The sequence below is a fragment of the Leuresthes tenuis genome, unplaced genomic scaffold, assembly GCF_036924035.1.
Source record: "Leuresthes tenuis unplaced genomic scaffold, fLeuTen1.0.hap1 SCAF_11, whole genome shotgun sequence".
NCBI classification, from domain to species: domain Eukaryota; kingdom Metazoa; phylum Chordata; class Actinopteri; order Atheriniformes; family Atherinopsidae; genus Leuresthes; species Leuresthes tenuis.
In genome coordinates this window covers 24,010,404-24,038,329 of record NW_027325365.1, presented here as the reverse complement: position 1 = coordinate 24,038,329, position 27,926 = coordinate 24,010,404, and the positions used below count along the sequence as shown (strand labels likewise).

The 27,926-nt window shown below is 38.9% G+C and overlaps 1 protein-coding gene across 3 annotated transcripts in view; it reads left to right on the top strand.

Moving 5' to 3' along the window:
* The window catches only part of aff2 (AF4/FMR2 family, member 2), a 179,445-nt gene extending 155,734 nt beyond the window's left edge, over positions 1-23,711 (top strand). Inside the window, exons 18-26 of one of the 3 annotated variants that reach the window (XM_072396214.1) lie at positions 3,831-4,062; positions 4,354-4,487; positions 6,397-6,460; positions 7,040-7,176; positions 8,739-8,810; positions 9,536-9,629; positions 11,416-11,468; positions 13,946-14,157; positions 16,142-23,711. In XM_072396214.1, the coding sequence (XP_072252315.1) occupies positions 3,831-4,062; positions 4,354-4,487; positions 6,397-6,460; positions 7,040-7,176; positions 8,739-8,810; positions 9,536-9,629; positions 11,416-11,468; positions 13,946-14,157; positions 16,142-16,263 (1,120 nt within the window). In that variant the 3' untranslated portion in view covers positions 16,264-23,711. Of the gene's footprint in view, positions 1-3,818; positions 4,063-4,353; positions 4,488-6,396; positions 6,461-7,039; positions 7,177-8,738; positions 8,811-9,535; positions 9,630-11,415; positions 11,469-13,945; positions 14,158-16,141 lie in introns of all 3 variants that reach the window. The other 2 variants (XM_072396213.1, XM_072396212.1) reach the window with 2 other exon arrangements.
* Positions 23,712-27,926: the final 4,215 nt, after the last annotated feature.

Genomic DNA, 27,926 nt, shown 5'->3' with positions numbered 1-27,926 from the left:
TATCCGAGGAATTAGTGCTTTAGCACCATTGCTATCAAGCCTACCCAGTTTACAAGTCATGGGTAGTCTTGTTAGCGTGTACAAAATTGTAATGGAAGTTTCAGTGAAGGAATTTTGGTAAATTTTCAGCATAGACGGACAGCAATCGTTCATAAAGCTAAGCAAAAATACCCCCTAAAGATGATGCTATTCGTTGATCAAATGCTGTTTGGCTGAAAGTTAGCTCGACAACAATCGATTTTATAACAAAGACAAGAAAGTGCCAAAAGCAATAAATTGCAAAGATGCAGGGGTGAGAAGCACAAACAACAGCTTTACTGGACAGTCTTTATTATGTAACACTTAGTTTCTCTCCATGAAAAAACTGAGCATATGTGCCACATATTTCTTACAAAATGCTATAACGTGTAACATGCATTTACAAAGTCCCAACAGAGACCCTGCAGAAGTAAGTCCCAAACCACGTTCAGGTCTGGTTCACATTTGGTGCTAACATGAATCCTGAAAAAATCAGATCACAAGTGGACTGTGCTAAGTGTGTTAGCCTGATGTTAAAATGTCTATTGAGCAGGAATGGGTTGTATCTTGTGATCAAGCTCAGTTATCTGCTCTGTATGTAAATAAACATGTAGCCTGGGTCAAAGAGCCCCTAACCAGCTGAATTATATTTGAGTGGATTTAGATTATCCAAACACAGGTTGCAGTCAGACGTACTTGGTCAGCTTTCCATCAAACAGGACATCAGCAAGGTCGACAGATTTCAGACAGATTTCAGAATCCACAGTGCAGCCCATGTGCAGAGTTGTGACACCATCAATATGTTTTAGGGGCAAACTTTTTACCACTTTTTTGTGGTTTCTTTTTGCTTTTTCCTGTTACCCCTCTCAAGTTATAACATTAACAAAAAGTTTGACTTGTAGACCTGGTGATTATGATTAGGATATTTGGAGCAAACTTTGAACTTTAAGTCATTTTCTCTGCAAATTTACCTTGCAGAATAGGCCTTCCTTTAAGGTCATCTCAACAAGTTAACATCAAACCCTCATCCAAAATGCAGACCAAAAGAGTTTCGTCACATGTTTTTTGCATTAAATTATCACGCCTATGGTTTGTCATGATATTGCACAATAAAAAAGATTACTCAGAAACTCAAAGAACTCATTAAATCCCCATTAAAGCCTGGATTCCAATTGTCTCCATGAATGGCAGAAATCCGTTTGGCTCTCTTCTCTTTACTTTTTAGAAGGAAAAGGAAGGAAAACCCCGACTTCTTTCTGAATCTGTTGAGTTTTCCAGCCCATCAAACAGCTGGTGGCCATTGAGCCAGCTCTCTTTTTGCCACTGGCAAAACGTAAGTGTAATCCAGATACAGTAACGTGTCTGATGACATCACTTGAATGCATTTGAAAACAATAAGCTCAGCGATGTAACAGACGTGATATGTCAGAGGTAAAGGAGCATCCTGCAGAGCTCAGTGTCATCTCACCTCTGCCCACACAGACAAACTCAGGCTGTGTGCTGTTTTCTACTTAACATTGCTGTGCACATGAGCACTGTGTATAAGTGGGTGCACATGCAACCTAATGCTGGAAAGCTTGACATTTGATTTATCCAAAGCCATTTACCACATGATGACCACAGTGGGTGCAATCAACACTAACAACAATTAGAATAAAAATTACACTATTGAGGCAACTCACCTATAAATGCTCCTGTTGAACCACTGATAACCACTGATTTTGTTTTTTACAAGGATCCCAACAATATATTTCAACAAAAAGACCCTAAAAAAATCATTTCCTCAGTATCTCCCACAGACTGCTGTTGCATTATTCCCAATGAGCCAACAACCTTTCAGTTTTCTCTCTGGTCTGGTTTGGATTTAAAGGTTCTTAAAACAGGGATTTTGTCAGCTCACAAACTGATACGTATTTCTGCTAATGCCGTGGATGTCAGTTGTGTGGGTGATCCCAGTGTTCAGACTGCCAAATTAATGTGGTTAAATGTGTCCTGTATCACCTGTGAAATTATCCTCAATCCATCCTGAGTGCATTCTGTGTTTAGGGCTGTCCACCTGTGATCAGATTCCCCTGGATAAGTGTTAATATGATTTGTGAACAGAACCTTACAGAGTTTGTAAAGCAGAGCAGCCTCTCCTGACTGAACGAGGATCAGCCACTCTTTGTAAGGCACAGGCTCCTTTGACCTAATGATTTGTGGATTCTTGGAAGGTCTCTTAAATATTGACAGCTTGGGGTTCTTATCACCTTGCTGTAGAAGTCAGTAAAGTCTCATAAAATGTCTTTAGTGATTTTATTCTTTATTTTAAATAGAAAATCAAACCATTTTCAAAATTTCATTTCTCTTTTTGGCCATGAAAAAGAAAATCGTCTCGTCTTAATTTTGATTTGTGACTTTGAAAACAAACATTACCTAAACACTCCTTTTTTGGTGTTTTAGGGTTCGGGTTAATATGAATGACCAAAATATAAATGGACCCTCCATGGATTGCCTACATTTAATTTTATTTTAAAAAGTTAAGCATAAAGCAACAATACATAATGTATAAAGGCTGTAAAGCAGTCCACTATTTGCCACTAACGACATTCTCATGTTTTTGTCTGTGATGTAAAAAGTCAACTAAAAAAGGAACTTAACTTCCTGAGTGAGATGTGGATGGTCTACCACACTGTATATATTATTTGATTGGTTGTTCCATAACAGGACCTTAAATCTGTTATTAAATCTAATATTTTCATCTTCAAGTCAAACACAGAACATTCATAAAGCAAACGTGTTCAATGTGGCAGTCAAACCATTACTGTTTTGGCAAGTAAAGTGCTAAACTTAACCTGTTAAATGAACTCTGAGAGCCCTCACCTGCTACTTTACGCACACACATCGCCATCCACCTATTGACAGACACACAAAAGCACATGCAAATTAGCATAGTCGTGCACACAAACACAACTACAAACATCAATTATGTAGCACACAAACAGACAGATTCACACACGCTCTCTCTATGGCAACTAATTAGTCTTTGTCTCCCTGATTTTGTATATTATCTCTAATGTCTGCACCCAGGGGCTTGTTCTGTGAGCTCAGCAACTTTCTAGCTGCATCAAACCCCCAGAGTTTCCAGGGTGAGGAAAAACATAAACATATTAAGTCTTGTCTTGCAAACAATGAGTCACAAGAGCTACGGTGAGGCAGCTGAAGGAATAATCTTAAATGTGCTAGCAGAGAAAGCAGAATTTCAACAGTTTTGGAAGGAAAGTATCATCCAGCATCCGCAAATTTTTCCCAAATCCCTATTTCCCTCATTCACACCCTGCCTCACTGCTTAACTTGTGCCAACTCTTTCAGAGGTCTCCTCACTCCTCGGCACAGTGCAAGCACTGGGTTGCTATTTTGTATAACTTTTATTGCCCCTTTTAGCAGCTTTTTGGGCTGTATTGTGTTGGCTAAAGTTCATTAATTAGCCTTTGAATTAGGCCTCGTGTATGTGTCTCTTTATGCATCACAAATATGAGATTTTGACTTCAGGATAGCGGGAAAAATGTTGGAAGGCCAAAATAGTAAGCAATCAAACAAAGTCTTCAGGACTCAAGCTAAGTAGTGAGAGTCAGTTATTTCAGGAGGAGTCATGGAAGAATACCATCCCACAAGTTCATCTTTTCCTCCAAAACCCCTGGTCTCTACAAACAGTTTCAGGATAAATCCCACTTCTACCTAAAGATGAATAAGAAGGATATTCACTCCCATCATACAAATGCATCATGTTGTTTTTGTACCTGTGTTTGTGTGTGTGTGAGAATGTTTAGTAGCTCTCTAAACAGGAAGCAGGCTCGACGGCGTGACGAGAAGCTGCTTCCACCCCTGCTGTCCCCCCTCTCTGACGAACCCCCTCGGAAACGAACCTGTGACGCCTCTCTCAGCGAGGAAGGTGGAGCTGTCGGAATGCTGCCCAGCTCCATGTCCTCTACTTCCACCTCATCTTCCTCTCACAGACACAGGAGGGGTGAAGGCAAAGCTTCATCCCATGCAAGAAATGGCACTGTAAGTGTACATTATGGGTCAATATTCATTTCTATGAGCAGAATCATTGTTGTTAAAATGATGCTGAGCTTGCTGTTTTTGTTATAAACACCTGGTTGTCAGGTTAACCTTTGACGAGAACAATGACATGAAAATGATCACCTTGTTTCCAGTAGGAAACTGAGGTTCTATCGTAAAGTAACAAGAAAAGAGTGTTTGAGGAAGTTGATGCGTTACTGTTGTGCACGAAAGCCAAACATTATATTACCAACACTATTTAAACCACGGGTCTCAATCCCCCCTCGATTGTAGGAAATGGATTCCCACGCTGATAAACCTTGTGGAGACGGTTACCATGCCAACGGCCATTCAGACTCGGAGGTGTGGTCGGAGCCTCTGATGGATCCTGCTGAACCTCGCAGGCCAAGACTGTCGTTTAGTGACACGTATGTAGAAATACACAGCAGCACGTGCACTAACAGCGTAATGATTTGTAGGTCATTACCAGATGAACACTGACACATTAGCTGAGGTAGGCATTTACCGAGAATGGCTCTTATTAGTCTCATTAGGAAGTCTATTTAGCAAACTGTGTTTTTGCTGTAAACAGTGTTTCTGTGTCAGAAGGCAGACACGGGAGATGTTTCTTCTTCTCGTGGCAGAACTTGTTTATTCCGCCGCATAAATGTGAGGCACTTTGCTTCCTTGTGGAAAGATTCATATTATTAGCTCAGTATCACGCTGTATGTTCAGTGTAATGCGTTATATAACCAGCAAACAGAAATGACATGACTCAGTTTCCATAGACATGCAGTTTGAAGCTTATCTGACTCTTCATGAAACCAGTGCGATTTGTCTCTTTGGAAACAAATTTTAACCGTTATTTTGTATTTCAGAACAACATTGAACAACTGCTAGCATCTAAACATATGGACAAAAATTAATATCAAGATAGGTGAAGCTGAATTCACTGCACAGACATCTTTAAGTTACTTGAGTGGGGATTTTGTCTGATGATGCTGAGGTTATAAAATCAGGATTTTATTAGAGCAGAGCAACAACTTTTTTAAGCAACCGCATGTTGGCACATACTGTTAATAGACTGATTTTTAGTCACAATACCCAACACCTTCAGCCGTCGGACAGAAAAACAGAAAAATATGTGAATGAGCTTTATTGGGATTCTTTACAGTTTTTACAAAAAACATGCAAAAAAACTGAACTTTGGAGGACGTATAAAGCACCTTGACCCTTTCGAGTCTAATTGAGCATTTACATGCAGGAGAGATTCAGTCCCCAACTGAATTATCTGTGTGTTAAAACCCAATTCACACGATTTTGGTTAAACTAACACAAATTTTTTTGTTCTAATGTCATGTAGAAATGCTTCATGTTGTGAGCGTGTTTGCTGAAAATGCTAACTGACAGATTGCAGCTTTTAAAGTCATATTTTACAATAAGGAAAGTTTAAAAAAAATAATTTAATTTAACGTCACTAACTATATCACACACCATCTTTAATAAAACCATTTCCTAATTTCTGTGATGGGTAGGATATGTAAATAATGAGATGGGTATATTGCAGTCAATTAATCTTAGAGGAAAACTTTTCTAACCAATCAAAACCACCTGTTTCTCTGTTATAAATGTAGTACCAAACGAGGGCATGTTTAGTATTCAGGATCGCGAATACTGAATAAAGGTAATGTAAGGTTCAGATAAACCTGTATGGCCATTAGAGATCCACTCAGATCCAGAATAAGATCCATGATACCATACCCAGTCCATTTAAATGGAAAAAATACCAACTTGAACCCTGCATACTTTCAAACGAGGTTCTCTTGTGCATTTTGTTTGCTAGTCAAAACACGGCTTACTTATTTTCCAACATGCTCCGTAAAGGGGTAAATAGTGTCGTGTTAGTTTACTCTAGGTGGTGGAAATAGCTGAAACTACAGCCCCAATTTTCAAAAAGTTGAGATTGTAAAATTATAAAAAATGAACGAGTTTTTTTGCGAATTGAGGTTGTACGTCATCACTTGTCCAATTAGGCTGAAACCTGAATAGACGATACATCTCCTTACTTATTTGTCCCAAAAGGCTTTTGCATTATTCATGAAACAACATGTTTTGTTGTTATGCTAAGGTTACATTAAGCCCGAGGTGTGTATACACATGTAGACATCTGTGTGTGGTGCACTGCCTGCTACTCGAAGTCAGTGATTATGTAAATCACTCTGTTATGCTGCATGTTTTTTCTGCTTTTCTTTAAATTATTGTTGAATGAAATGTCAGTGCAGACATGCTTTATATGTCTTTTTTTTCTTTAATTCTATTCTTTCTCTTTCTTTCCAGAGTCCACAGCGCAGACTACTACATGCAGGAGGCAAAGAGACTGAAGCACAAGGCTGATGCTTTGGTAAGATGTTGTGTGGCTCAACGCTTCACTGAAAATCAATCACTGAAAGACATACACTCACTCCTCTGCGCTTCAGCACATACAGTGCAGGAGCCACTTGGTTAGATACACAGAGAGCAGAAAATTATTCCAGCACACACATCTCGAGTCTAGCCTGTAATTGCATGTGCACCGTTAGTCTCTGTAGAATAAAAATCTATGTTGTATCAAGGACTGTACTGTATAATTTGTGTTATTTATTGCACAATTTATCTCTAAGGGAGCCCTGCATTCAAGGACTGATGATGTCTGCAAAATTATACAAAATCAAAAGAATGATTGGACCCTCCCCGAATGAACAATGAAATGAGATTTATTTAACATGTTATTTATATTATGTTTACGAGTTGTTTCCTCAGATTTATGTGGGTATTTGCATCTTAGTGGGAGATTATTCAAAGAGAAGGCTGTGCATGTGCCACAGTGCTGCAAAGGCTCTCATTCCTCTCTGCCTCTGTCTCTGCTGTGTGGCAATTCATTGTATCTCTGTCACTCTGTTTCTCTCTCTGTCGTCTCTTCTTTTTAACCCTCTGCCCGCAGATGGACAAATTTGGCAAAGCGGTAAACTACGCAGACGGCGCCCTATCATTCATAGAGTGTGGCAACGCTATGGAGCGAGACCCGCTGGAGGCCAAATCACCATACACAATGTACTCGGAGACTGTGGAGCTTATCAGGTATGGATGAAAAGCATGAAAGGAAGGGAACATTATTCGTTAAAGGCAGCTTTCCAGTTCCTTTGATTAGTTTGCAGAATGAAGCTCATCTGCTGCAGTAGACTGAACTGTGCTCAGGTGGGAAAAGTGAGTGAAGGAGTAAATGTGTAAAATTAATTTATATGAATTAACATTCTGAACTAATATACAAGAAAGACACAATAGGGCGATCTTATCTTGTAGAACATGGATTATAGATTTCAACTACTGATAATGAGTCACTTTGGCATCATGTATCTGACTTGTATTATTAATTATTCTGATTGGTGGAAACCTAAAAACTCCTCTGTGGTGCATAACTAAAACTCTGCTTCCTTAAAGTTCCTTACGATGACTTAGAATGAGGTAAATATAATCTCAGATGAACAACAACATATTACATATTATATTGTGTCAGTATCTGTATAAAAATATATGTATATGAATATATATATGTCAGTTATTTAGGGAAATGTCTCTGAAAATAAAGAACTACATAAAGTTCCTTATGCAGCTTTGCTTCTCTTATATGTAATTAACTGATTTCTTCCTTAAAACCCATATAACTTGAATTTACAGCGCGAGCCCATCCGCCCTGACCTCTTTTACTTTTAGCTCATTGGCCTCAATAAAATTCCTCTACCACCTCTATTCACCTCTTTTCCATAGTATACGACAAATTCAGATTCATGCCTTTAATAAAAACAAAAGGTCTCCTCATAAACATCTAAACTTGTATTTTCTACCTTTTTATACTGCAGCCTCAAACACATGTACGGTACAAAGCTGCTACTCTGTTTAATTTAACCAGCGTTGCGTTGCAGGATCTCAGTTTGCAGCTTTTGAGAGCTGCCGATGTGTGAAGCAGATGAGTGCAACTTAAAGAGAGCAAGCTGAGAATAAGAGATGAGTCGTACATCTGAGAGCCGGTGAGCTGACGGCAGGGTGGTGAAGTGTGTTGGAACCATTTAGCTCAAGTGCTCAAATTTAGGATCTTCTCGTCTGCTCTCATGCATCCTGCTGAAGTGCTCTTGGGCAAGACACTACATCTCTAACAGCTAGAGGGCTGCTCATCAGAGATTCGACCTCTAACCTCTCTGAGGAGAGAATCAAAGAAAGGACATGTATTTTTCTTCAAAGATCAATAAAGTAGGAAGGAGTAACTCCTCATGCTTGATGCAACGCTGCTGAATTTCCCTTTGACTTACAAACCACCCTGGGTTCATCAGATCGCCACAAGCAGCTGAACCCAACACTATTTTTATTATTTTTTCAGATAAACAAAAATATAAGCAGAGGAGAACTGTTTATTTGCACAGGGTTAGATGAAGCTGAACTGCGGCTTTTTTTGCCCGAGGCCACCTTCAGCTCACATCTAGCTGGAAGAATTTGCTGTCTTCCATCTCGCTGTTGTCATGAAGCACAGCTCTTTGAAAGACAATAATTCTCAGATTTAAAAACAATCATCAGCATACATGCATACATTTTACTGTCAGAAATCTGAAAATGTCAGCAGATGAGTAACGAGCATCTCTCGGCTGCAGGTACGCCATGAGGTTGAAGAACTTCACCAGCCACTCAGCCACCGTCTTTGAGAAGAGACTAGCTGTGCTGTGGTATGTTTTCCCTCTATTGTGTGTGTGTGCGTGTGTGTGTGTGTGTGTAAGAGAGAGACTGTCGGAGCGGGGCCATGGCCTGGATTTAAGATTACAGCAGGCACAACCTTCCAAGCAGCTCTTACAACCAGGTGCCAAAGAGGTCTTCAAAGTTGCTGTTTTTGCTCTTTAGAAAGAGTCAGTGCTTGAATTCAAGGACCCAAAACAATCAACGAACACTGTGGTATAGCCTTAATGTAGCACAAATTAAGAAGCTTCCAGCTTCACATGGAAGCAAAAACTAAAGTAAAGCAGGTCCTGACTTAGATGGGAGGTTAAGGGGATATGTTGCTCACGGAGATACAAGAAGAATATTACAGACTTGCAGCAGGCGATGGGTCGCTGTTGGGTGCAGTGACAGCAACTCCCCCACAGACTCAAACACAGATTTTCCAGTGACAAACTTCGCATGCATTCGGAAATGATCCGTGCATGACTTGTAAAACAGCCTGTCACACATCTTTTTCAAAATCTTCTGACACGTGAGATCATATCTGAACAAAAATAGAGACTTCCCAGATTCTTCTCTGTACTGAAAACCTTCCTAACCTGTGAGGACTTGTGGGGCGCGTTTGAAGTCCGGGTGCAATATGTGTGGACGACGTGAAAAATAATACTGAAGACGGAGATTTAAAAGGAATCTGTACAGAGGATTCATCTGCCTTCTAATGCTTGTGTTTCCATAGTAACCGCTGTCTGTCTCTGCTGTATCTGAGGATGTTCCATCTGAAGAAAGACCACGCTGTCAAGTACTCACGGTCGCTCATGGAGTACTTCAAGGTAACCCACACACACCAGCACACACACACATACACGCACACACACGGTTGGACACAGTCTTGATTTCCTTCCCCCTCTTTCATTTCCTCCTTCTGTGAAAAACATGCAAAGCCAATTACAGTCCCTGAAAGACATTTCATATTCATTTTCATGGTGCCTGTGCATTAATTTTGCATGATGTTATTAAATTCCATTCTTTCTCTTTGGTATTAATGTATTTAATAAGCCCCATCAATCATCACAGTGGATTGTTGGGGTTTAATGTGCTTGTTTTGATTAATTATGTTTAGTTTAATTAATTACTGAGTATGTCATTATCACAGTGCCGCATTTGCATTGATGGGATCGGATTCCTGGGAAGCAACTGACTGGGGATTTAGCTGTGCATATGTACGCAGGCTGTGTACATACAGCATGTGTTGACAGAAAGTCAGAGCAGATCATTTTTACCAAAAAAAACACTCTAAACAAAGAGGTTTTCAGAGAAGGAGGCGGCCCTGCCCTGGGGAGTTCTGAACAGTTCTAGGGAAAGTTCAGTGAATGGAAGTGAAGAAATATTATCTTAGTTATTGAATTAGTTATCAAAAGGAGATCACATAGAATTGCCCAAATGTGTAAGATTTGGTTCAAGAAACAGTTCATACCCGCATTTATTTTTCCAAAAGATTCAACTTTCAAAGAATGTTCAACATAGGATTTCAGTAGGTCAGCAGCAGCACCTCCTTTGACATATTTTCTGTTTCATAAAGCACCAAAGGTTTGCAGTGGGTGACACTTCTTCTGGCTTTCAGGCCAGTTTAGCACCCAAACTCTTACGACAGAGTGCTGCTGTTGTAAAGGGCTGTATAAATAAATTACATTTACATTTACATTTATATTTAATATGTGGAGAATGTGGTTTGTCTTGCTGAATTAAGCAAGACCTTTCCTGAAAAAGTCCTCTCTTGTTTATACTCTTCAACATTAATGGTGCCTTCACAGATGTGCAAGTTGCCAATGCCATGTGCACTTCCATACCATCTACTGATGTCAGCTTTATAATTGCGTGCTTATAACATGTCGGATGATCCCTCTCCTCTGCAGTGGGACTGACAGTGATTTCCAATAAGAATTAAAGATCAATTAATGATTTTCCAGTTTGCCTGATTCAATGTCAAATGTTTTTTTATAAGAGTCCAGGCCCTGGGAAGGTGGGAAAAAGCTTTCGTCGTTGCATAGTGACCCAATCTGCAAATTTTACACCAAAAAACATAATAAATGGTTGACCTATTTGCCCTAATTTTCCATGACCCAACTTTTTATCAACATAACATTCAAAATGAGCATATACATTATATTTTCACTATTTTATATGTGCAGTATTTTCAATTAAATGAGTTCAAATAGTTTGATGATTTTATTACATTTTACACAATGTGACAACTTTTTTTGGAAAATGGTTTGAAAACATATTTACAAAAGAGTTTCTCTATAAACTAAATTGAAATGATTGATTCTCTTTCTTCATCCGCAACATCTTTTTTTCATGTGTCTAACATGGTGCTGTAAGTGTAAAGTCCACTTATTTAAATACTGTAGAAGAGTCAGCTTTAAAGAAAAAAAAACTTCTCCGATGTTATTAGATATATTATTAGATATTTTTGCTAAAAATTTAGACTGAAAAAAAAGATCAAATCTTAAGTTGTTTTTATTTTTTCGAGGTAAATACTTTTACCATCATTATTGATGTGTTTCTCCTTTCTTCAAGGAAACTGCATGGTTTCATAAATGTGTTTTTTTAATCTAGAATTCAGCGAAGAGTTCCCACCAAGCCCCTTCTCCCTGGAGGACCAATGGAAAGTGAGTATACACACACATACACACGCAGGTACACACAGCCAGCAGTGTCACCCCCGTCATTCACCTAGATAATTGAGAATTTATAATTCACCTGAGCTCTGCTGCAGCATACCAAGCCGCTCCTGACAGCCACTTGCTCAAACAAACCCCTCAGGAAGCAAATAAAGGGATTGATTTGTTGTAGACGTGAGGAGGAGAAGGCTGGAGGGGCTGCCGAGTGCCCGGTGAGAAGGAGTGATGATAGATGGAGAAGGAGAGGCATGGATGAGCTGCGGATGTGAAACTAATGAGTTTGGACAGCTCTGTAGCTGCTCAGTGTGTGTGTGCGTGTGTTGGGGGGGCGGGTGCACACGTGTGTGTGGCACTGGATCAGATGCAAGTTGTGGGTTAGCAAAGGTCAAGGTCACATCACAGACATTACATCATTCCCAGAGCCCCACACCCAGCTGTGCAAGACAGGGAGAGCACTTTGTACTTGTGTGCATTGTTACTGTACAGATCAGAAATGCTGCATCTGGAAACTTTTTTTTTACTTTTGTCTTCAGCGATTGTCACCACAAGAGGGCAGAGTTTTATCAGGCAAGAGGGATTTTTCATTCCCATTCAAGAGTCAACATTCATTCATCAGTTCCTTCTGCTATTCTCAACGTGTTATAAAGAAAGCCCGGCGATTTTCCACAGCCTAATTTCTGCAACACGTGTTGCCTCCTGCTCGCTCTTGACACCCCGTACCCCCCGTCCCACACGTTTCCAGCTGTGAGAACGCATCACCAGCAGAGAGATTCCTGTGATGTGCTTGCGTGAATAGCAACTTCGGGGGAAAAAGGCTGGCTCGAATTGTACACATATTACATACAAGCATCCGGTATTTGTGTGTGAAAACGGCTAATTAGCATTAACACTCAATCAACACACAATCCCAAGTCTGAATTTTTTTTTTTAAGCTTACCGGTTGACAAAAAAGGAAAAAACAGCCTCTGTTATGTGTCAATACCCATGACATGAATGTTTTTTTCATTGCAACTGAAAAATAAGTAATAAGTAAGTAATTACACAAAAATAGCTGACTTACTGCTCATAATAAGATGAGCATTAGCTAGTTTTTTAGCTTACTGTTGATACTACGTGAGCCGTTCACAATAATCAACTGCCTACGTACGTGTACAGTTTACAGTATACAATCAGTTCAGTTTGTAGCTTCAAACATGGAAACACACATGTTAACATTGTGAGAAAAGTTACAGTGGAAACATAAGCTGCATAACAATTACTTACCGGTCCAGATGAAAAGTTTTATTTCAGTCCATTACTGGCCAAACATTGTCTCTAGTTGGAAAAAAAGCTATACCAATACTTGTTTTTCTTTATACTATTTATTACTGTACTGGTGTTAAGGCAATTGTGATATGAAGTTAAAACTGCAATAATCAACTCATTAAAACTCACAGTGGATTAAAAGACTATAGATCATAAGAAAGGCGTCACTCATAGTGAAAACCTCATAGAGAATTCACTGTCCCTATAGGTTTGCATCCTCTCAAGAGTGTTTTTTCAATCACTGTTTTGATAGTGTTGGATGAGACACAAACCCAAGCCTGTAGACTTACAGCCTCTGTATATGGAACACCTGAGAAACCTTTTTATTGTTAAGAAATAAAAACGGTACAAAATGAAAAAATGAATTGCCTGTATTTTTGGGCCATCCCCCGCATTAGATCAAATTTTCATGAAAATCTGTCTTTATCATTTTGGAGTAATCCTCAAAACAAACAATCAAATCCACAAACTAACAAGTCAAACCAAAGTTATTAATGATTATGTTGCACTGTCTGTTAATATGTCACTGTAGCTTACCAAGTTTTCAACTTCCCTCTAGTGGCCACAAAAAGAGAATAATGAATGCACATTTTATACCAAATGTCAACTAATTGCTGCAACCAGGCTTCATATTAATGCTTTCTGGCGTATGGTACATCATGTTTATCATTTATGCATTTGTTAAAGTTCTGATTAATTACTTCACAGGAATTGAAATCGCGCCTGAAAATCTAAAAATGGGAAAATTAAACTGCAGCGATTTGGCTTAGATGAATTTTCCCATTTTTTTCTTGGATTTTGGAAATCAAAATTCATTTTAATGCTTCAAAGTTGCTATGATTGGGTATATTTTGATAAAATCACAATAATTCAATAACAAAATCTAGAATTAAGATGTAGATAAAATGGATCACCAGATGAACTATTCGTAGAAATCCCTGACAAGCTTACAAAGTAGTCAACACACAACAGAGCTATCTTTTATTTTTAGAACCGAGAGTAAATCTTTAACAGTTGTGAGTCTATTCAGGAAAATATGTAACACGAAACAATATGTGAGTGAGTCTATATTATGACTCAGAATCCCCTCCAGCACACAGGGCCTCCCTGTTGAGGTCCCAGGATGTTACTGGGACTTACTGCCTCTCGGTATTTTCCAGGGTCAACGGGACTCCATCACCCCTCTCACTCAGCCCCTCTCCAGCCAGCAGCGGAGGAGCAGGAGGAGGAGGTGCAGCGGGGTCATCGGGCAGTGTGGCAATTCCCCAACGGATTCACCACATGGCTGCCAGTCATGTTAACATCACCAACAACATCCTGCGGAGCTATGAGCACTGGGAGACTGCTGACAGACTGGCCACTGACAGCCACGGTAAGACTAGAGACACACCAGACTTCACATGACTGCTTTTATTTTCGGGCGAGCGCCTCCACGCTGAGGCAGAAGGGTCTGTTGACCATTTACGATCATGTCAATGAATTCATATTTTCAACATCTGGAAACATTTAGATGTGATAAATCTTTTCCTGCTGCGGTGTTACCTCACAGCAGCCAAGACGTACTGTTGCTGTCATTTTGTTCCATTGTGTGTTTCACTGCTCACTTAACTCCAAACTCTTTGGCAGTTGTAAATCTGTTCTCCCGAGGTGTTTAAAAACTGACCTGACAGCAGGCGAGTTGATGAGCAAATATGAAATCTTTTAAGAAGAGGCTATACTGTAGGTCACAGGAGTCGGCAGCTATAGAAATGCCGTAGATTCAAACCGCCGAGTAAGAAAAGGGTCAAATTTGCAAGTAAAACATTTTTATATCTCTGTTCAAAAGGACTCACAGGGCAGCGACCCGAGCACATGGTAAACATTTAATGGGTAAAACTGTCTTCCTCATATGTAGAGATGACATTAAATACTCTTCCCACATATTACGCAGTACTCTGACTTTATGATTGTTTCTGTGCACATTTTCCAACTTTATTCTCGGGTAAAAGAATCCTGTAAATTTATATAACTAACACGAAAAAGCATTTTTTATTTCAAGAATATATCCACGAATGTGCATCTTACATAGAAAGTGCACGGATAGGCAAAAACTGCACATACAATTAAGCAGCATTTACATAAAATAGTAACACTTTGTGGTGAACCATGTACTGTAACTCCTTTTGTTGGATTTTTAGTTTTATATTTGCAATACTTATTTATTAGTCATTAACTGTATTATATAATTAAGTATAAACTTTTTATTTCATAAAGTCACACACTCAGCTTTGACCACAATGGCGTAGTTTTCAATACGCTTATGCATTGTCACATTTATTTCCATCAATATAATTCAATTATATAATGCAACTGTAATTATATGTTGCCAAGATCTTTAGAATAGATTATGCAACAACATGCAACTTCACTTTGGAAGCTCCAGAATTTTTGGAGCTCTAGAGCTCCTCCAGTGGGGAAACGGAGCTCAGATTGTGGCAAGAAAGCAGTTAAATTAAAGCAATAAAACTCTTATTGCTGATTGCTTGACATTGGTTGAGCTCTAAGCAAGGCACAGATAAAAATACCTAAAACCCAATCGAAATGAGTCACATTTACAGATTTTAAGTTAGTGGAGCTGACAAACACTTCCTCATGTGGGAGACAACTGAGGAGACACAAGCACAGTTGAGCAAGCAGTGAAACCAGAACAATACACTGTTCATTTCCGATCTTTTCACAACAGTCATACTCTAAGACAAAGATAAGAACACCCAAAACCCCATAATCATGTGTGACATGGAGAGATTTTTAGTTGTAGGCTCAGGGTGGTTGTGCTAACACTCCTGCAAGCACTGTCAGGGAGGAGTGATGCACTACAGCAGAAGTGAAAATTTAATTTGAATTAACTTGAATGCATCAGAATTTGCCTAATCTACCCTGAATCTCAGACCTCAGAGAAAATACAACAAGCCCAAGGCTGAAATAAATCTTCTAGTTCCTTGAAAAAAAAGAGCCCCCAACAGTTTAAGTTCTGGGCGCTGTATCTTTAGTTAAATCCAGGTGGTGACTGTTTTTATTTTTGTCAGGCAGTGTACATAGCAGATGTATTTCATTGAAGTATCTAAGAATCTATTTAATTTCACTTCATCTTTCACACTCCAAATACTTGACTGATCAACCAAAGGCAGGCGTAGCTAGGTGAAGGTGTTAAAGCCGTTAGGAATTTTGATCAAGGCCACTTATGACAAAAAAAGAAAGAAAAAAAAACTGAACTTGCCTCTTTTTGCCCATGCCACCTTTTGAAAAACAGTTGTTTCATTTCAGCAGCAGCAGGAACCTTCAGTAACTCTGTCTCTCCTTCACCCTCCCTGTTGTAGACTTCTTCCAGGAGCTGGACTCCGTCATGGAACCGCTGAGTCAGCAGAGCAGCATGACTGAGCTGGTACGCTACATCAGACAGGGACTGCACTGGCTCCGCATAGAGGCTCACCTATTGTAAAGACTAAACCAGAGCGGAAATAAAATTGGAAGAAAAAAAAAAGGAAAGAAATGGGCCTGGGATCTAGAACTGGGATAACATGTGAGATGAGACACAGGACGATGCTTCACTTCCCACTTTGACCCTTTAAACAACCTGAGTTTGGGAAATTGTCTTAATCGCAGAACTCAAATTAGCATGTGAAACATTTGGCGGATGCTAATTTCTAGAACAGCTACATTGTATCAGTTCTTAAACTTCTGAGGCTGAAAGCGACAAACGTTGCTGTGGCTCTGAACAGAAAAAGAACAAGAGAGGAAAGTAAAAAGTGGCTTAACTAAGATTGGATAATTTTCTGAAAAGATAACACACTGATGTGATTAAGGAAGCTGAAGATGAGCAAAGAGCTCAACAGAGGTTCATCTCCTCCAGTAGAGGACCAGAACTGTGTCAGTGACTAGTGTAAAAGCCTCAGGCTGATATTGATCCAGCAGGAAAAGTAGCTGTAGAATCCATCAGATAAGGACCACACTGGTACAGGAAAGAGACTGGGCTGCGCCCACTAAAGCTAAATTAATGGAGGATGAAGTCCGTCCTCTGCTTCTGTTTCAGTGAACCATCAGTCCTCAGAGATGGATCCTCCAAAACAAACTGACAACCAGAAGCTGCCAGTGCTGAGTACAGCGTGAATCTAACATCCACGGCTGTGATTGAATTATGACTGCAGTCATAAGTCAGTCAAATCATACTTTTTCAAAGTGTTAATGTACTTCTTCATTCAAAGACTTTTTCAGAGTTTTATTACAAAAAAAGGAGTAAAAAAAGTATAGAGACATTTAGTAATGCTCCAGCTGGAAGCCCATACAATAGAATCTACATATTTAGTACTAAGGGGGTACTGATGAAATATGAACTGGGTACCTTTACGCTAACAAATCTGCAATTTCATGGGAAGAATGTAAAAAGAGTGAAAATTATGCTGCTTGTAAAATAACAAAGTTAATATGAAATATTATCAGACAGGGTTCAATAAAGCCCCTTTTACAATGCTAAGAAAACCCACTAACATTTGGTAACGTCCGGTTTTGGAGTACAATTGGAAAGTTTTAAATCGGCATTCAGTCTCACGGAAAATTGTTCTGCAGTAGTCGTGCTTTTTTTTCTTTTTCTACCAGCTCTGACCCAGCATGGCATCAACAGCGACATGACACCCAAGTGTACACTAATTCTTTCACCGAGGGTGTCGTACGTTACATTTTCTTTTAAAAAAAAAAACATCTCACATGAAGGTTCTGAAACAGACAGCAACAACTTAATCAATAGTGATCAAAAAGAGACAAGATTAACTGATTTTACTATCTGTAAAATCAGCTGGTAGCTCATTCTGTGTCCTGCTGTGTGGGGCTGACATCCATTTTCCAGTCAAAATTAAGAAACTAGTCTAATTATCTGAGATCTCTTCAAACTTGTCCTCTTTAAGGTAGTAGTAGTTATCACATCGGTAAGTTAGCCCTGAAGTAAGTGAGCACTAAAACTAACAAGCTACCACTGAAAGTGGGAAAGGACTTGATTGGCTTGATTTAGCAGATGTACCCACATTTATAATATAATCTAGTCACACTATTAATATAGTGTTATTTGGTCATAGGGCAAGACAAATCTTGTAAATGAAGAAACATGGCAATGATAGTGAAATTAAACTAGCTTTGGTGAATTTTAAAAAATGAGGTAAATACCACGTGCTATGTTGTTAGATTTGGGGCACATTATAAATGATGCTGAAAAGAAGGAAGACATTTTAAGTTATAGACAGAAGATGTGTGTTTCCACACTTCAGTAGCCTCTGAGACTTGTGCAAACAGTGTGATTTATTTTTAGGGCTCAACTCTTCTTCCCTAGTCATTATGATGTAAAGCTACACCAAAATCCTGTTCTTCATTTAATAGCAGACATCTTAAATATTTTAAAGCAGTCCCTAAAATACGGTCCAAAAGTGTCTGTAAACAACGTTAGAAATGTGAGCAGGTATGTTGATTTTACTCTGGTGCAACAGGCGGAGGTTAGAGCAGTGAATCAGTCAAAGAAGCTGACTTACAGTAGAACCTACAAGTGAAGAGCTCAGCAAAACAAGCACTTGACTTACTGGTCCTAAAAATGAGGGCTTTTTGTTTCCCAATCAGATACAGCATCTTTTTGGTTCCTCTCTTGGTGGTTATGAGCTTTTGTGAAATTACACTCAGTTCTAGTTCCCATAGTAACCCACCCACTACGGTGTCAAACACCTACAGGGGGGAAAACTAAAAGATTCAATATAATATGGCTACCCATGTGTAGAGCAAGTAAACATGGAGGAAAACTCACATCAGCTTCTCTGCCCTGATGTCAAAGTAAATCTGCGACTTTGTACAGCTCTTAATGAGATCAAATCAACTGCCGGGTAGCTTTTAGTCATTTCCCAACATTTGTTGTGTTGTGTTGTTCGTGTGTATACGTGTACAGATGATTGTCAAGTCTATCTAAATCATTTCCTTACCGAACAATAATGATGTTTGTGTACCATAATGTACAGACTGTGACTCCTAAAACCAGTGTTATTTTTCTTTTTGTTTTGTTCGTTTTTAAGTGTCTTGTGAATGATTCCGTGTGAACGAATGAGGAAGCGAAGCTAAAAGATAAGGTACCTATGAATGTGTGTGTGGATCATGTATGTGTTCATGTACAAGCTATGGCTGTTTTTATGCAGCAAACACCATAAAGGGATTTTGAACTCTTTGCAGTACTTACCAAACAAGAGGCCACGCCGTTTATGTGGCATTTCTCATGTATTGTCATATGTGCTACAAAATTTTAAAATCCGCTTGTCGTGGTTTCAATGACCAGCACTTCAGTTATGAATTTTTACGTTTTAGATCATTTTACCATCGCTGAATGTGTATGGAAGACAATGTGGATGTGGAAAGTCATTTTCACTTTATCAAAAAAAAGAAAAAAGAAAGAAAAAGAGAAGGACAGACGGAAACTCAAGTGCCTCTATTTGTGTCCACTTGGAATTGCTCTATTTATTTAAAAACAAAGAATGGATCTAAATAATTTTCCATACCATATTGGTATAAATATGAGATTGTTTTTCGTAAAATCAGATGTTTCCATAAGCTTTTTACTGGCGTTTATGATGACACCAGGGTTTGGCTTTAAGACAAAAACGTGAGATTAAAGGGTTAGAGTTAGGGTCTAGTTAGCATCAGTTGCTATCATTTCTTTTCTTGATGATTTGAACAAGTATGGGTTTGTCTGAAATGCCTGAAACTTTAAAATCATTGCATGCAATAAATGGTAGCTTCAGACCAAGAACTGCTTGTATCCATTTCAAGAAAGAAAAAAGGAAATTTGTGTATTTCTTGTTGCATAAAGTCATTAACAGTGTGAATATTCTCCGTCACCTGAAGAAAGCTGCTTAAAATGCTCACCGCTAATGTTAACAGTCTGAAGTAAATATAGAACACTCAAGAACATCAAAAAACCTTAACGAAATAAGTGGAAGTCATGCAAAGTCTACTTTCTCCTTGCTGGTGGTAAATTGATTGACAAGGACTGATAGAACCCTCATGACTGCTAATTAAATAAGAAGCTGTAGTAGTTAGCTTAGAATACAGACTGGAAATAGGCAAACAACTGGTCGAGACCTGACAAAACAAAATATGTGCTTTAGTTATATACTGTTATATACATTTGAGCCAGTGTTACCCACATTATGGTAATGTGGACAAAGGTACATTTTACCTATTTTCTGGTGAGACTGGACTGTTTCTTGTCTTTATCCTAAGCTAAGCTAAGCAACTTCTTGTGCTAGCGACTTGTGGTACTGTACAGCTGTGAGTGCTGTCATTATCTCCAGAAAGAAAACAAAACAGCTAATTTCCAATGTGCAACCCTGCTTCCTGTTGTTTCACACAAAACCGACAGGTTTTAAAGACAGGGTTCTTTTGTAATGATTTGTGCTCATGAAGCCAAATTTGCTGGGTTCCCATTAGCCATGAAATTTCCACAACCACCTGCAAACAAAACCCACAAACGATTTCTCTTTGACTTCAGCTGTTACAAACCAATAGCTGATCCACAGTGTTGCTCATTTCAGTTCAATATTTGTTTTACAGTGAAATACTGACATTAATATATGGCTTCTGTTAATTTCAATGTTCGCTTTTTTTTAGTGTATACAGCAATATGATATACAATAATCTGCTGTAAAAAGTAAAAGCATTGCTTTGGTGACCAGCAAAAACACCAGTTCTATCCCACTATGCTCCATGTCACATGACAGCCATGGAAAATGTTGAATTCATGCAACAGATCATTTATATGCAATGTGAATATGTGGGTATACTCTGAACATTTTGGAAACAGACTTATTCAGCATGCCCAGTTATACTGCTGGTATCTTATCAGATATTTCATTAGTTACTATTACATTATCGCAGTTGTCATGGTAGAAAATTTCACTGCCGTAGCCACTACAATAGCGAGCTAAACAGGCTGATTCATTCTTTTAACAGCAGATGGGAGCAAGCCAAATATACATGGATAGTGTCTCTAGCAGCGATGAGTGTCTCTGATATTTGTTTAAGAGATTGACGAAACTGCCTCGAACAGTAAATTAATTATCAGTATTTACCCATTCATTGTTCTTGGTTTTCCTGTCATTATATAGTTCTAGAAATACATGCAAACATAACACATAATATGGCCTGCTTTAATCAGTAAGAAGAAACCATGAATTTAACTTAAATTAACTTTAAATTGTTCCTGAAGAAAATGTGTTTGTGATAAAGAAAAAATACAAACTTTAAGGAAGCACATTTTACAGATATGCACTAATTCCCCTTTTTTCAAAAAAGCTTTATTCACAATTAAATTCAATATGTGTAACAGACTCACTTTTCAACTAGAGAAGAATGTGTCATTGTCGTGCTTTGCATTATCAAGGCATGAAAAGATATTTTTGATGTGCCAGAAGAGTCTCACTTTAACGCCTTTAATAAAATACACATAATGCCAGTAACGCAAGTTTAGTGCATACTATGTTACAAAGATGCCAAGCACACAACCAACATTAGAGCTGTGGTAGTGGCCACAAACAGCTGCAGCCACCCTGGCAGGACGGAAACAGAAGTGCTACAGTTAGTTGCCCAGGCTATGATTTGCAATATACAGTTAAAAATAACATGTCCCTCTCCAATTACTTAATAATGCCAAGTGTTGTAATATTTCCAGAATGCAGGTCTCCTAACTGTAGTATTGTTTACTTGTAGCAATTTTTATCTTGACAAATTGTTTAAGCCTTTAGTTAGTAAAGATGAAGCAACTTTGCATCAGCTGAGTCTTTACTTCTCTCTCCGAAACATTGAACACAGTGAATAACATTAAAATAACTGTTAATCTGCAACCTGGACCCATGTGGATGCTTAATGGCTGATTATAAGTAATTTAATTCCCCCTGTCACCCCAGCTTCATTCAACTTTTCATAACAGCTATATTGAAACGACATTACCCACAATACCTTCTTAAAAGGGGAATTTTTCATTTGTTTCTTGATTACATTCAGGCATGGGCTGGTAATAGTATATTTTGACTAATATTTAATTTGTTTCTTGGTTATATTCAGGCACCAAAACTGCCTGGTTAGATTCTGACTATGAGGCCTATTCTGGAAAAAAAGCAAAAAGCAAGAAATAACTTGTGTTAGTCAAAGTAATCCCTTTAATCAATTAAACAGCACCTTTCTTGCTTTGATGATCAGGCAACACATTGTATTTTTTAATTAAGCAAAGCAAAGCATGACACTGACATCCTGTTGTTAAAGTAACACTGGGCTGCACTGTGTAATAACAGAAACTGAACCAGGAGGCTTATAGCCTAGCTTAACTAAAGCTAAAAAGGTACACCAGCCTTCATCCACATTCAAATTTTCAAAAGATTTCACACCTCAAAAACTCACAGACATATTGTTTCTTGTAGTTTTTTATATGTACACATCCCAAAGAATAAACATGGCCATTTTGTGAGTTTATGAGGAATTGTATGCTCTATTATATATGGAATAGTTAATTAACCATCCACCTCGCCCTTCAGATTTTCTGGTTTGGCAGTTAGATTTTTTAAATTCTGGACAGCGTGTATCTAGCTGTGAGCATACTGTTTCTAATATTTCTGTTGAGCTAGCTAAGTCAGAGACTGTCCTGGTTTGGGCTCCATATTTAAAAATTTCTAAATAAAGTGAACTTTTTAAAAAAAAAAAAACAGACTGGAGATTTTCCCAAAAGGTAAAACAAATCCTTGAAAATGCATTTCATATCAAATTGTAATAAAATTCTAGATATCCTCAAGGCAAAGTGTGACCGTACAAATAATTTAGGCATCATATTTGTACTGTGTATTGTTAGATAGAGAACTTAACTTTGTTACAACTTTGTTACAATAAACAGGAAAACTTTAAAAATCAATAATTCAGTTCTAACCAACCAGTAAAATTATTTTTTAAATCATGCCAACTTTTATCATGAGACTCTCACTGCTTTGTGTGTAGCATTTCTGTGATTGCTAGTTTACTTCCCTTGTAGAATGCAACAGTGATTAATCATGTGGGAAATCAAAACCCTCCAAGTGAAACCAACCGATTAAACAGGAAATTTATTTCAGGTTTTCAGACATTCTGATCCCTCTAGTGAAAAACTGTTATTCAAGTATATCCTAATCCATCTTTAGAAGCTTGAGATGCTGCAGTTTTCCAACATCAAATCGTAAAAGAGAAATAGTTTGAGATTTATTGGTAAGATTCAAATGTAAAAAATCAGACTGTGGTAACATGTTATGACTTGTCTAGCTTCCACTCCTTCAACTGTGTTTGTGTTGGAGGAAGGACATCCTTCTCCTGATTAGTGCCATGTAGTATATGGCAGATTTTCTGCCAAATTAATACAGCACATGAGCTAACAGTATTTTTGGGGATAATCTGAATAGTTCTACACAAATTAATCCAAACTCATTTCATCCAATAATGTTAAATTGCAGGGTGAAATCTGGAAAGTTGTGGTAATTAAAATATGGATAAATTTGGACATTTCAAACCAACCACTGGTGGTTTTGAGCACAGCAGCAACATGGTGCCTGAAAAATCCTTGCCTGTGGATCTAGTGTACATCACTGGCTAAACGCAACAATGTAAAGAGCTCTACAAAATACATAAAACAGAGAACACATCCATCCAACATGGATTGCGTTGTTTTTTTTAGTTTTTTTTAAATGTGTTGCACAATTTCATGTCCTTTTTTCTGTTTCTATCAGTGCTATCTTTTGGTCTTTTCTATGGTTCTTTTTATAATGAAGTTGTTCTATGTGATGATCAAAAGTTGTGATGCAGTTCCATTGTTTTTGAATATTTAATGTCTCTGAAATATGGATTAAAATCTGTTTGAACAAGTGATCCTGCTGTCTGCATTCTCTTTTCTTTTCTTTTAGTCAAACATGCCACGTTTTTATATTGGTTTAAAGAATACGCTGACCTACATTACTGATGGAGCTACTTATCAAACAACTAGAAACAATCACGAGGAAGAACCAAAAAAAAAAAGACAAATATGATATTGTATGCTCACACGTTTTTCCTAATGAATAGCATCTCACTGATTTTGCACCTAATAAGATTCATCTATGAATAAGACAAGAGCCTTTGAGAGGCCTTCATGTATGTTAGAGCTAAGCTAGTCCTCTTACGCCACTAATGAACTCTTATTTCTACATCATAGAAACTATTAGGCTATTTCACATAATTAATTCATGAATGTAGTTGCACATTTAAAATTCTAGAGGGAAGGAGAGAGTTGCATGTGATGGAGGGAAAGAGAAGACCAAAGAGTATGTGAGAGAAATGAGAAGACTGAGGACAGACAAGAAGTCCTGAGCTAACACTAAATCTGAAGTGTGTTTTCTGGGAGACATAAATCTCTTCCAATTAAGCAGTTCCATAAGTGAGTAAGAAGGTGGAAAGCCTATTTACAGACCTTAAAATATACAAGACTCTATATATGTGTGTGTCCTCTGGGAGCTTAGATTTAATAAGTTTAATCGCCATAGGTAACCGTGCAATCAAACAAGCTCAAAGAGATATGATGTAACACACACAGAAAGAGAGAAACGGAGAAACTAAAACACCAAAAGTGTCCATTAGCCCTACCAAAACTAAGATCAGAGAATACAAGTGCTCACACTCAGATGGATAGAGGATCCTAATTACTTTAAAACACCACTGCCCTGAATGTAAGTACCAAATTGTATTAAAACAGCATCTCCAGATCCACTCAGTTAAAACTGAATTTATTCTTTGTGATGTTTTGGTGGTGTGTTGAGAGACAGCTCGCTGGAAACCCAACAGCTCAAGAGCACGGGAATCTTGATGCAGACTGCTGCTGTTACATGTGGACGGGTGCTGTGATCAAGACAGCTTATGAATGGCCCAAACACACAGTCAGAAATAGCTCTTTAAGAGTTGTAAAGAGCTTATTATACATTCACATGTTATATTCTTACAGATTTTGAGGATAAGGAGCTCGATGTTGGGGCCTTTAAATTAAACCTGATGGACTTGCTGTAGCTCATGAGGGTTCCACATAAGAAGCCTTCCAGTTTGGATGTGAATACAGTCAAAATAGATGAAGATAAATCAAAACATGTATTATATAACTGTAACTTAAAGAGACTTAGATACACAGCTGAAATAACAAGATCTGAACCAGAATCCAAACGTTTTCCAGACTTATCACTGTAGATAAAGTCAATGGAAATTTAAACTAGTCTTTTTAAAGGAACAGCAGGATTTAGAATTTCAACTTCTGCTCTTAGAACCAAAACTTCTACGGATATGTTCCAGTTCCCTCCCACAACCCAAACACATTCATGTGAGGTTAACTGGTGATTCGAGATCAATTGTAGTTGGCGATATATGTGTGCATGGTTGTCTCTCTGTATTTGTCCTGGCATGGTGACCCATTCACTTGCTCAGCATGTGTCTTGCCTCTCATCCAACAGCAGCTGGGACAAGCTCCAGCACCACCTCTGATCCTGTACAGGATAATCCCATTAGTGGATACGCGACTATTACTGAGTGAATTTTTTTTAAATATGTGCATCAGTTTCCTGCCTTTAGGCATGCTCATCGGACAGTTTTGTACAGAGTGTCCTCATAACGATCATATGAGTTATTGTATTTATGCAGCCAGTAACCACCTATAATCTTGTTTTAAAGATATGTGACCTTTAGTGCTCGTGAGAGCAATTGCATATGGGGTGTGAAATGGTGTCCATTAGAGTGAAGGTGGCATGGTAAAAAGAATGTATTTAGATACATTTAGATTTATTTTCTAATCCCAACCACCCCTTTCCTGCCTCCTTATGAGGGGTTCTTGATTTGTTAAGTAAAACACTGAAGAGTGATATTCCCTCCAATGCTGAAACACTCATTTGAGTCTAGGTATTGAGTATTTCCCTCCTGCTGTCTGTAGACAGTAGTGTAGAGCAGCGGTTCCCAAAGTATGGGGCACACCCCCTACAGGGGGCGCAGAGCAATTGCATTCAATCAGTCCTAGACCCAAGATTAGCTTTAGCTCTTTTGAATCTCTGATTCTCAGTTTTTCCCACCCAAAGTGGAAATCACAAAAAGCTCCTGTGTTTGTTGTTGTGTATCGTCCACCTGGCCCTTATGCTGAGTTTCTGTCTAAATTCTCAGAGTTTTTATCCCAGTTAGTGCTGAGTACAGATAAAGTCATTGTAGTGGGTGACTTTAATATTCATGTAGATGTTGAAAATGACAGCCTAAATATTAACTTTAATTGTGTATTAGACTCTACTGGATTTTCTCAAAGTGTTCATAGACCTACTCTCTGCCTTAATCATACCCTTCAGCCTGTGCTGACTTATGGCATTGAGAGGGAACAGTTGACAGTGTTCCCTCAAAATCCTGTCTTGTCTGACCATTTTCTAATAACTTTTGAATTTACTTTACTTGACTATACGGCTACTTTTTACCACTGTCTTCTGAGTCCTTTGTACTGCAATTTGGTCCATACACCACTCGTTACAGTACAATCTGGCCAGACATGGACCCAGCAGGACCACCCTCACCACAGAATCGGGTTTGAGAGGATTGAGAACGCGCTCATGCAACACCAGCAGAGAATGGAGGAGGCTGTAGAGGCCAACGCCTTTGCAGCCCTCTCCGCCCAGTTGCAAAAGCTGATGTCCACTCACCCTCCTGCAGTTCCAGTCCGCACACCGGAACCTCCTGCTCCAGCTCTGTCACAGCCCAGGATGATCTCCAAGCCCCGAGTGGGAACCCCTGAGTGATATGATGGAAATCCTGAACTCTGCGGTTCATTCCTGACCTCCTGCTCCTTACTCTTCAGCCTGCAGCCATACACATTCTCCACCGAGAAAGCCAGGGTGGCGTAGGTAATCAGAAAACTGACCGGCAGAGCCCTCCTCTGGTGAACAGCAGAGAGGGAGAGGCGGACTCCCACCTGTGCATCATTCCAGGCCTTCTCTGAGGAACAACGCAAGGTGTTCGGGTGGGCGCTTCCGGATCTGATGTAACCCGTGATCTGATGTCACCCGTGATCTGCTCTCCTTGCACCAAGGGAACCAGTCAGTGGCTGACTTCTCCATCGACTTCCAGACCAGGGCCCGTCGGAGCAACTGGAACACTGCGGCTCTGCGCGATGCTTTTCTGCATGGTCTGGCAGACTACATCAAGAATGAACTGGTTTCCTATCCTCTACCTTCCACACTTGATAAACTCATTGAACTCATTGAGGAACCTGGCCCACTCCCTGTCTGGTCCTAAACAAGAGTCCATGAAGTCTTACATAAATGACTCCCTGGCTGACGGTATTATCCGACCTTCGTCGTCTCCTGCTGGGGCAGGATTCTTCTTTGTAGAGAAGGAAAAGACCCTGCAACCATGCATTAATTACCGAGGACTTAATGACATCACTGTGTCATTCCTGGGTTACATTGTGACCCAGGGTCACCTGAAAATGGATCCTGCCAAGGTGGCTGCAGTTAGGTGTTGGCCAGTCCTTAAAAACCATAAGAAGCTGTAGCAGTTCCTGGGCTTTGCCAATTTTTACAGGCGCTTCATCTGCAACTATAGATCCATCGTTGCTCCTCTTATTTATGTTACTGGGATTAAAGGAACTGCATTAGGCTAGTTTAAGTCATATTTATCTGATAGATTCCAGTTTGTTCTTGTAAATGAAGAATTGTCCTCATACACCAGAGGAAGTCATGGAGTTCATCAGGGTTCTGTTCTTGGACCGATTCTTTTTACTTTATTCATGCTTCCATTAGGTAACATTATTAGACAGCATGGCATACATTTCCATTGCCATGCTGATGATATTCAGCTGTACTCATCTATGAAACCAGATGAAACCAATAGGTTGGCCAGACTACAAGCATGTCTTAAAGACTTAAAGACCTGGATGACTCGGAACTGTCTGCTTCTAAATTCAGACAAAACTGAAGTTATCTTTGGACCTGAGCGCTTCAGGGAGAAATTGTATAGGTATATAGTTGCTCTAGATGGTATTTCTTTGGCTTCTAGTTCTACAGTGAGGAACCTTGGAGTTATTTT